The 11,461-nt window shown below is 37.9% G+C and overlaps 1 protein-coding gene across 1 annotated transcript in view; it reads left to right on the top strand.

Annotated features, from left to right (window-relative positions):
• MARCH6 (membrane associated ring-CH-type finger 6) overlaps positions 1 to 11,461 on the top strand; it is a 95,065-nt gene that overhangs the window by 77,457 nt on the left and 6,147 nt on the right. The window contains exons 21-25 of the mRNA XM_025198302.1: positions 3,212 to 3,393; positions 4,774 to 4,908; positions 7,680 to 7,769; positions 9,603 to 9,735; positions 11,084 to 11,219. Of these exons, the coding sequence (XP_025054087.1) occupies positions 3,212 to 3,393; positions 4,774 to 4,908; positions 7,680 to 7,769; positions 9,603 to 9,735; positions 11,084 to 11,219 (676 nt within the window). The remainder of the gene's footprint in view (positions 1 to 3,211; positions 3,394 to 4,773; positions 4,909 to 7,679; positions 7,770 to 9,602; positions 9,736 to 11,083; positions 11,220 to 11,461) is intronic.

The following is an 11,461-nucleotide window of genomic DNA, read 5'->3' as shown; positions in this document are numbered from 1 at the left end:
ACTGGTATTTTTATTATAAATTATTTTAATTTTAAACAAAACCTTGGAAATATTCCTGTATATTATTTTAATCTTTATGCCATCATGAATCGGAGGCGGCATCATTACCCAAACATCAGTGCTATGGAGAAGAGATTGATGTCTGTCGCATCTGTCAAAATCATCTTAATTTTGAATTTAGTTATTTAAGTTATTGTGGGAACATGATATAAAATACTTCATGACAGTGTGTGACAGGCCCTAGTCTTAAATGCAGCCTTGGTGTGCCTTGAGAGACTACTGCAATGCTTACACTTTGGGGTGCCTTTTTGTCCCAAACCCCTCTTTTGTCTGTTTCTTAACCACTGATAACCAGCTGAGGCCCACCGTTAGTGCCTCAGCCCTACCTGTTTTGCGCAGGCCTTGCCAGCCCTTAGCAGAGGGGATTTTGCCAGCTAGCAGAATCATAACATACCCTTGTCTGGTCATGTGCTCAGAAAAGATGGATATCCCTTTCCTTGGAATAGGCAAGTCTAAACAGTCAAATACTTTGGGAATGATATTGCTGACAAAGTATTTTTTTAAAAAGATGATAAAAGGATTTTTTCATGAAAAAACAAGAACAAACGTAAGAAATCAGTAACCGTATGTGGAAATACAGACAGAAATCAAAGTAAATAAACAAAAAAATCAGAACAGTAACTTTATCCTAAATCCTTAAATCCAAGGATACAGTTCTTGGTCAGCTTCCCAGTTTAGAGAACAGACTCTGGCGTGAGGTCAGAGGCAGAGTGGTTTTTTTGCATCTCCTTGTAAGCTTGCATTTCTCAGCCTGCCTTGGCCAAAGGACTACAGCCTGCCCTGTACCTGGGAAGACTGAAGAAAAAGCCTCATGGCAGACTTAAGTACAGTTGCTTATCTGGTCTTTAACGTATGCGCCACTTCATTTTTAGGGTGTTAAAAATGCTCTATATCAGTAACTTCATGCCCCCTGAAGGTACATGTTTACTAGATCAAAAATCTTTCCTTCATATTAGACCAGGAGTATATATATTTTTTTCAAACAGGAATTTGCCAATCTAGTATCTGTCCCTCTTTTAATTACTACTTAGTGAGAAACGTTTTCTCCCACCTCCCATCTGTCTCTTATACTGTCACCCCTTCTTTAAAGTATAAAGTCATCGTTGTTTGGCAGTGTAAACTCTTGTCATATGCTAATTATCAGCAACAAATGTAAACACCTGAGGAAGTTAATCACTATCTCACAAGACGGTCTTGATTATATCAGTATTTATATTTGTATCAAGTACAATGATACGTACAGATGTGAAATTGACAACGCTGGAGCCAGCTTTACCCTAGCTACAAATAGAGTACACCATAGGAGTAAGTCTGATTTAGGAGATGATCCATGCATGCCCTATGGTGAACCCCAAAGGGAGCCTTGGATTTGGGTTAAATCCATTACATAAGGTAAAATAAGATGATGGTGACAAGTCTGTGACAACTGCATGTATGCACACTTCACAGAAGAGGGAAACTAAATTTCAATACCCAGGTGCTTTTTAATTGAAAGCTAAGCTGCTACAGTGTAGCTTTCATCTGCCACAAGGTTAGTGTGTGTGTATGTACAGGTGGCTGGCATGTAGTAAATCTGTCCCCTTTCACTTTCTTGTGTATGGTTTGTTTTCCCATATCCTCAAACAGGTCTGTATGGTAAAGTTTGAGTGAAGTGGGAAAGGGGAGACGGGAATAAATACTGCACACAATTTTGATATTAGAAGGTGCAGCGCTGAGGTTGATAATTTTAATGGACAGTATATCCATTGACCCTTTATAAATTGTGCATCTTGCTTTTTTTTATTTTTCAAATATTTGGTATAAGAGGCCATCAAAGTCTTCTAGAATGGGTTTTAAAGTTGTCATATCAGTACAAATAAATTTTCAGCTTCATCTGAATGATTGATTTAACCAAAACAAGAGCACTAAGTGATGGAAGTGAACTTGTTCAAACACTTTCAGGCAGGAAATTCTAACTTCAGGCTATTGTAGCTTCAGAAATCTTGGTGCCATTCTTATTAGAGTACCTAAAATGAACAATTCGCACCTTACTGATTAAATCCAGAGTTTCTGAATGTTGTGATATTATAGATAATCACATTTATAGTTTACAGTAATGAAAGCTTAGTGAGCTATTGTATACAAAGCAGCAGCAGATGAGCCTTCTGTTATTTTTTTTTTAGTGGGAGAGTCATGAAAAACCTTTTAGGTACATTTTAGTTTGCATTTAGGAGAAGGAATAACAGCAAAATTTTACCAAGGCATCATGTGGACTGTTTATGTACAGCCTTCAAGCCAGGGAGAGTCTTACCAGAGACCCAAACACTGGTGGTGGCAGCTGCTGCTGCTTCCTCACACTGGTAGCAGGTGCTCTAAATTGGTACCTAGGGCTCATAGGACCCTTGCCCACCGCTAGTTGTGCTGCTGGTCTGGTTATATGTGATAACTGTGCAGTGATTATCGTATGGGGGCAAGGCTGTAAGAAAGAATTAAGACTGAGACTGGTCACTAGAATATATAAGTTTAACTTTGCTTACCAATACTTACGTACAAGTACAGGGCTGTCCAGCTTCTGAGTGGCTGGGGGCCTCCTGCTCTGCCCTCAGGGGCAGGGGTAGGAAGCTTGAGCTGAGGAAGCAGGAGCCCAGAGGTACTGGCTGCAGCAGGAGCAGTGTGGGAGAGTGGTGCCTGAGTGAGAGCCCTTGGGCTGCATGTTGACTACTCACAGTTTGCATGCAGCTTGCAGGCTATCAGCTGGACATCCATGCACAAAAAGATTTTAAAGGATCCCTAATTAGCTCACTTGATGCTCTGATGCCATTAATTAATAGTGGGTAAATCTTGTTGAAGCTGTGGGTTTAACTATGACACTAACAAGTACTTTTTGTCTACATTTTGTACTGGACAACTGTGCATCTCATATTTTTTGAAGTGAGACTTACACTTGCATTCTATTTTAAAATTTATCCATTGAAATTTAGTTGCTTTTGTCAGTTACTAAGTGAGGTAGCACCTGAAATTTCCATTATTTTACTGTGACTTCAGAGCAAATATTTGACAATAAATAGCATTGGGTGAAGATGGAGACACAAACATACTGTATGCTAATTGCCATCCATCCACACGAGACAAAGTAGTCTGTCTTAATATATTTACTACTCTGTGTTTTCAGTGTTTGCTGGGAGATGGCTAATGTCATTTTGGACGGGAACTGCCAAAATCCATGAACTGTACACAGCTGCTTGTGGTCTTTATGTCTGCTGGCTAACCATTCGGGCAGCAACAGTACTAGTTGCATGGATGCCACAGGGTCGCAGAGTGATTTTTCAGAAGGTTAAAGAGTGGTCTCTCATGGTAAGTTCTTGAAAGAAGGTGGCTTACTGAATCCTTAAGGAATATGGTCTATTTCAGTTTTTTAGGTGTCAGTAATACCTTCACTTTTTCTTCTAAGCTCAAAGTAGCCTTCTGCTGTTTCCTCCCTTCCTTTTTTCTTGTCCCCCAAACTTTGGATTAGTATAGGCATATCTTTACAGTGCTTTTCAGTGCACATTTCCATAAGGGTTTATGGTAATCAAATTCTCTGTATTATATCAATGGATATTTTAAGAGAGAAACAAACGTATTCAGTTATGAAAAGACAGAATTTTCAAAGAAGTTCTTGTTTGATGACTTCAGACCCAAGGGATTTTTTTCCTCATGACCATGGGATACCTTCCACTAAATTGGCTTTCCAAATAACAAAAACCAATAACAAGCCTTATACAATTCTAGAAATAGCAGTCTACCTTTAACATTTTAATCAGACAGTTTTGAAGTGCATGGCAACTCATTGAAGACACAGTTAATGCTGCATCTGATGGGTACCTACAAACAAAAGAACAGCTTCCATGCATGTTTCATGTAGTGCTCATCTCCTTGAGCACCATGTTTGTTATTGTCCACTTATAAATTCGTAGGTTAAGCATAAGGCAGACAAGGTTCCTTGGGTGAATTTGATATCTTTTATTAGACCAACCCAAATGGTTGGAGAATAGTTATTAAGCAAGTTTTCGGGTTCAAAAACCCTTCGTCAGGCTAAGGAAGCTTCAGCAGTTGGTGTGTGCTCTTCCTGGATGGAATGAAAAGGTTAGCATAAGGAAGTTGACAGTATTGATAGAAATTATACCCATTTTCTTGGTCTGTCCTCCAACCATGCTAATGAGATCAGACTGCTTTTGTTTCTATTGTTTTAGATGGCCCATTTAAAAAAAAAAAAAAGCTAGATTATATACCAAAAATGCTGAGACTAGATTACCATTTAATCTCTTAAATTAAAAAGTAGTCCATAACACTTAAATAACTCAAAACTCAATCGTGGTCATAAGTGGGGAAAGAAATTCTGTTGCTTTGGAAGGAATTTTCCCAATTTAGCTGTGTTTATAGTCTACAATGGTCAGATGTCAGTATGTGCTTAAAAATGTGAGAACGTTCTACTGAGCAGAATCCTGTAGATTCACTTTTTGGCTAAAAATATAGCTTTCCATAAGTAATGGCATATGCATTTTATGGGTGGAAAATTAGGTGTCTGTGTATATTAGCTGAATATCTATTGTCTTCCAGCCTTTTAGTTTTTCTGTGCATATACCTCTGTGGCCCTTAAACTTAAATCTAAAGATGCTATTTGTACAAACTAATAATCAACATTTATAAATCGGAGTCTTTTTTTTCTTTTGTCTTTTTTTTTTCTTTTTTGAGATAATGAAGACGCTAATAGTGGCTGTGCTGCTAGCTGGTGTGGTTCCACTTTTGCTTGGTCTTCTGTTTGAACTGGTAATTGTTGCGCCTTTGAGAGTCCCTTTGGATCAGACACCTTTGTTCTACCCATGGCAGGTCAGTGTCAGTAAACGTCTAGTTTTGTTTTTCTGATCCAAGTTTTCCAGTGCTTCCTTCTTTCCTCTGAATTCTAGAGGTTATAAGTATCACTGAGAGATTTGGTGTCCTATGTCAGTGCTTCAAAACATTTGCCATTTAACACGTAGAGGTGCACTGTCTTGTTAAGGAATGAAACTAGCACTGTTAAATCAGATGGGGGTTGCTTACTGAGGTAAGCCTGAATATCTGTTTTCTGGGAACACAGATTCAAATCTCTCACAGAATGTGCTTTTCTTACTGTAATGCTAGCATAACAATGAAAAGTCATATATTATGAACTGCAGATGGTGTTTAAAAATGTTCTCTCTCCACTTTCACTTGTGAAGGGTGCACTATGATGCTAGTTTCTCTCTCCCCACCCCTTTCCACCCATCGTAGAGGCACCCATGTTTCTTTGATGTTGTATGGTATGACTTTAGTTTGTGTTTTGGGATCATGTTGGGTAAACAATGATATGGAAATACAAATTTATTGTCAGGAATGCAAAAACATGAACAGTCTTGTTTTGGTAAATGTACACAGTTTAAGGAGAAACTGTTAGCCCATATTTTCCATGTTAATGCTTTATTTATTTATTTATTTATTTATATATTTAATTTTCTGAGTAGTGTAATCTTAATGGACTAAGAACACTGGAAAAATCTTTCAAAGGGTTGACCGAGCAAGTGGGAAGTACCCTGGGTTGCAAATGACACTTAGTACCTTCTTTTCCCTGAAGAGATTGGATTGTGGATATATCATTTAGTAGCTTCATAGTTCAGACTACAGCATAGGTTGAATTTCAGCTAGATCCTTTCTTCTAACTCCATGTATAGAGCACGTTTAGTAGAGATGGTTGAAAGCTCCTGAATTTTTTTATCAGCATTTTGATAACTACCCCTACACACACACACACACACACACACACACACACACACACACACACACACGAGTTTAAAAATAACACTGAATTGTTTTGGCAATAAATGTCATTTTTAAAATTTTTTTATTGAGAATGGTATTGAAAGGGATATTTATTTATTTTTTTCCATTAATCAAAAGCAGTATGATTTGATTTTAAAATGGAAGGTTGCTTTTTCTGGAAAAATTGCATGCAGAAATATATTAAAAACACAAAAAATATATATTGAAATTACATCAGTGCTCAATCCTAGAATCATAGAGAAGCAGGGCTGGAAGGGACTTTCACAAGTCATCTAGTCCAACTCCCTGCCTGAGATAGGATCATCCCTATCCAAACCCATTTTATACAAATCTATAATCTCACCTTGTAGTAAAACTACCATCAACCCTGAGAAAACACAAGACATATTGCCCAAACCTGCAACAGGTAAAGCTGTGGGACCACGATAGCTGACATCCAGCTGTTGTAAAAAGTTAATATACACTCGAGAGATTCCAGGCAGAGGGCTATGCCCCACCCCCTGGGCAGGTAAAACCTCCCACAGTCCATACCAAGCTGATCATGGGGGGAAATTCCTTCCTGGCCCTGAGCAAAGGGGCAAGACTCTCTAGCCAAGAACCTCCGACCCAGTAAGAGCATTGGCACATCCCAGTGAAAATCCCTAGCCTTGGCTGCAGCCAAAGCCTCTGAGAGAGGCTTAAAAACATCCTGACACATACGGGAGAAAGAAGGTGGAGGGAAGGTTGGAGTGGAATTCCCTTCCAGTCCCATGCAACCAGCAAAGCCCAGAAGCCTGGGAAATATCCATAGTAGAACACAGGCATAACTATGCCTGTATTCTCTGCAACCAGTGGATGTGCAGCCTCTTCTTGAGCACCCCTAGTGATGGAGAGGCCACAATTTACCTAGGTAGTCTATTCCACTGCTTTACTATTCTAAAGTTTTTCTGGATATCCAGTCTAAATTTACTTCAAACCATTGATTCACGTCCTTGTCTGTGCAGCAAGAGAGAATAGGTGCTTTTCCTCTTTGTGGCAGCCTTTCAGATATTTGAAGATAGCTATCATGTCCCCTCTTATAAGCACCTTTTCTGCAAGCTGAACATGCCTAGCTCCTTCAGTCTCTCCTTATATGATTTGATTTACAAGCCCTTTATCTTCTTTCTTGCCTGTCTCTGGACCCTCTCTAAATTCGCCACATTGTTTTTAAAATGTGGAGCCCAAAACTGCATACAGTACTCTAGATGTGGCCTAAGTGCCTAGTAGAGAGGCATTATTACCTCCTGTGTTGAATATTTTTGTGCAAATAGGTTCTCACTTTTTTATCATTTTTCTAGGTGTTATAGGTAAATAGATATTAACGTGGTTTGAAATAATCTAAGTATTACTCCCTTTTCAGTTGCTTTAAACTGTAATATGTTAATGGAAAATTCTGGAACTGCCAATAATGTCTTCCGAATAAAAAGAATAGATAAGACATAAATGTGTAACAAACAAGTTTTGTGAAAAATCCCTTTTATTTATTAAAAAAAAAAAAAGCAGCAGCTCCATGATAGGGCTGAAATCTAACCTAGACTTAAACCATTCCCTCCCCACCGCTCCCGGAGCTCCTCAGGTGATAGCAATAACATAAAGTCACACCTGTCAGCTTTTAATGGGGTTTTCTGTCATCCCCACAGTTTACAAAATGAGATCCTCTGTGTACTTCTCTTTGTGAATTATTCTTCTGGTTTTAAGCACTATTGGTATTAGGTATTTAATCTAATAAAATGCATTTGTTGAGACATTTTGAAAATAGATCAACTGTTTTTTTTTTATAAAACTAGGACTGGGCTCTTGGAGTTCTGCATGCCAAAATAATTGCTGCCATAACACTGATGGGTCCTCAGTGGTGGCTAAAAACAGTTATTGAACAGGTAAGAAAACTGGAAGGAGGAAGAGGGAGATCTGATTGTCCTGTCCTGTCCCATTCTCTTAGGGAGGGGAGGGGAGGGAAGGGGGTTGTGGGAGGAGGGACAGGGGGAGCTTGGTGGAAGCATGTTTAAGTAGAATTTTGTAAGGATGAAAAGAATAACCAATAGTATAGCCTGTATAGAGCTCCCTTCCCCTCCCCATTCCAGTTAATGTTTTATACCAAATTGTCATCTTTCAAGTAGCTAGTTATATCCCATAATGTGTTCCTCTATGTATTTCTTAGTGCCAGGGTTTTTTGTTTGTTTGTTAACTTTTAACACTTAGCCCTTATGTATGTGCCTCTTAATTTAGATACCCCTAAGCACAAAATGTTGTTTAGCTGGATTTTACGTTGTAATAGTAAATGTCCTTTGTTTAGAGGACTCTTTGAGCATATGGTAGTTGGGCGGGGAGGACATTTTTCAAATATTAGCCTGGAAATTTAGACTTGATTATTACAATTAAAGCTGTAGCACAGTAGTCAGCATTGTTTTTTGTCCGTGTCAAAAACACCTGCAACCTCAACTTGTAAGATGTTGGTATGCCAGGGGTGGATGGTGGGGGAGCCGCAAAGGGCTTGATCCTTGTTGTGGCAGTGCAGCCATGGCCCATTCCCCATTGTGCGGCCCAAGATGTGTATACTAAGCAAAACGCTTTTGTATGCCAGAAAAACAACTGTAGCCATGCTTACAATGTAGGATGCAAATCAGGGGTGGGCAAAATGTGTCCTGCAGGCTGGATTTGGCCTGCGAGGCTATTCCTTTTGGCTTGTGGGGCCCCTCCATAAGCTGAAAGAATGATCGTGGGCCCTGGCTTTGGCTGTCCCTCTGAAAGCTAGTGCCTCCCTGCAGGAGGTGCTGCTCTGGTTGCTAAGCAACTAACTCCCACCCCAGCCTGTCCTGGCCTGTCCTGCGCTATGTTGTACATTGATTGAGATATGGGCTTAGGTTCTTGTTTGGAGGAGTACTGTTTTAATATTATTAAGAATTTTAATGGTTGACTATCATAGTCATTCTTATTGTGTGGCATAGGGAGGAAAGAAATCTGGAAGCTACCTGTCTTGCAAATACACCCACACTGAATGCAGATATTATGCAGTTTTGCTCTACTTTACACTTTGACCCCTAAGGATGTAAATGTAGATTTTAGGGTGAGAAAAAAAATAAACCACTGTTGGCACCATGTAACTAGAAATAAAGTTACCAGAAATGGAGGGTGCAATAAGAATACTTCGAGTTCCCTTGTCTTTCCAATATATACATTGCATACATTTTTAAAGAACATAGTAAAGCACATTGAAAAGGAGTTTAAGGGAGAAACAGAATGTGGTATAAACTACTAGTTTATCTATAGACATACTTTGTTGATTACTAATAGAAAGGGTAAGAGATGTGTATCTTGTATATTAAAATACTTAGAAAAGCAAAAAAAAATTAAATTGATCTGCTTACGAGTGTCAAGCAATGAAATAAAAATAAACAGTTCTTAACAAACAGGCAGTTTATCAGAAACTAGAATATTGCTAGTAGTTACTGAAACAAGTTCTGCAGCTGCTGATATTCTTTAGTGTCAGCTATTTAACCCAAAGAAAAATCTGTCGTAATCTGTGGTAACCTGTGAAAGTGTCATCACAGACTCATTTAACCTATACATTTACCATATACATTTAAGGAAAACATGCAAGTTTATCATAATTTGCATTAATTATATTGGAAAACAAAATAAAAAAAACATTTGAATATACCAAAACATGTAGTGGTTCATGTAGTCTAATTCTGTTTTGTCTGTTTTCATAGGTTTATGCAAATGGGATTCGTAACATTGATTTACATTTTATAATTCGTAAACTGGCAGCACCCGTCATCTCTGTTCTGTTACTTTCTCTTTGTGTACCTTACATCATTGCTTCTGGTGTTGTACCTTTATTAGGTAAGAATTCTATGCACCTTTTGTCATCGTTTGACCTTTGCTCTTAAGCAAAATACAGATCTGTGTTTTCCAGAAGTTTGTTCAGCTAGCAAATGTAAATACTTAAGTATTGATATTACCATGTATTTTATTAGATGCTTTTGATAAATTGTTTATAAATATCTAATTTAAAAATGACATTAGATTATTAGAATAAGATATTTCTGCTGCGTGTTGTACAGGATACACTAGCACCCAGCATATCAGTAATGTAAGTGTGCAGCAGATGGGTTAAGACAGAGATCTGTTTCAATGTGCTCAGCATGGTGATCTTTTGGGTACCTAGTCATTTAATTTTTCAAGAATAAATTTACAAGTCTCACACATTTACTTGTATTCTCTCTGATTTAGGATTTAGTAAAATATGTGAAGTGGATATTTAAGATGAGGTAAAAGTGTACATTAGAGCCTTATTCTTTTTCCTTTTATTTTGTGGTAAATGGGCTGGCCTCAATGAGCTGTTAATATAGCTAGCAGGAACACATTTTGTTACACATGAAAAGCTATAACGAGGCAAGAAATGTTCATTTTTAGAGAGGGTAGAAAGGGAAGTAAATATTGATTAGATTAAACTAATTTTATTTTACTGTATTGTCTATATGCATAAATGCTTCTGTTATGTTTAAAATTAAATTGAAATTTGAATTTTGAAAGTGTGAACTGTTTTCACAGGCTTTCAAATGATATGTTTTTAAAACTAAAAATATATGTTGTCAGTAAGCAAGTAGGGCTTCCGTTCACTAGGTTTGCAGGACAGATTTTCATAATTTAGAAACAGTGCAAACCAGTTGCTGGTGCCATATGGAGCTAGGGTTGCCAACTCTGAAGCTGTTTCAGGAATTTTTTTTTTCCAGCGTGATGTAATGTTAGTTGTACTGTTCAGTCTGTTCGTAGTATCAATCCCCCGGTTGCTTTCAGTAGTCACCGGGAGATCGATGCCATTTCCGGTAGACTCCCAACCAATCTGGGAGGATTAGCAATGCTATATAGAACTTAAAAAAATGTGGTCATATTATTGAATTATTCTACGACTAAAGAATAATACAAATGAACTAAAACAAAATTAAAATAAGACACTTATTAGGAATTGAATAATAGCATGCTTACTAGGGTGGGAATTTTTTCCAGTTGATAAGTATTTTAAAATATGTATTTTATGCTAATGGTTAGCTTTAATTGAAGCAGTTCACTGATTTGAGAAGGCAAAGAAAAGTGTCTGTTGATGTTCTAATATGATTCTAATCTTTACAATAAAAGACCTGTTGTGTGTGTGTGTGTGTGTGTGTGTGTGTGTGTGTGTGTTTTGTAGGTGTTACTGCTGAAATGCAGAACCTGGTACAGCGTCGGATTTATCCTTTCCTACTTATGGTGGTGGTTTTGATGGGAATCCTATCCTTCCAGGTCCGCCAGTTTAAGCGCCTTTATGAACATATTAAAAATGACAAGTGAGTATGAATTATGTCTTTTTTTTTCCCTTTATTGTCACAGCAAGGGTTAGATTTGGTGTGAGTTCAGGAATCCTAGAAATGTACTGTATTTACCCAAATATACTGACCCTGAGTTTAAGATGATCCCCCTCATAATTAGATTCTATACATGGAAAAATAAATTTATTATAATTTTCCATGTATAGAATCGAAGTATTGGAAGATTCATCTTGTATTCACTCCCCGCACTACTTCAGGCA

This window comes from Alligator sinensis, unplaced genomic scaffold (assembly GCF_000455745.1).
Source record: "Alligator sinensis unplaced genomic scaffold, ASM45574v1 scaffold428_1, whole genome shotgun sequence".
Taxonomy (NCBI): domain Eukaryota; kingdom Metazoa; phylum Chordata; order Crocodylia; family Alligatoridae; genus Alligator; species Alligator sinensis.
The sequence above is the reverse complement of the archived record's forward strand: the minus strand, read 5'-3'. Positions and strand labels throughout refer to the sequence as shown.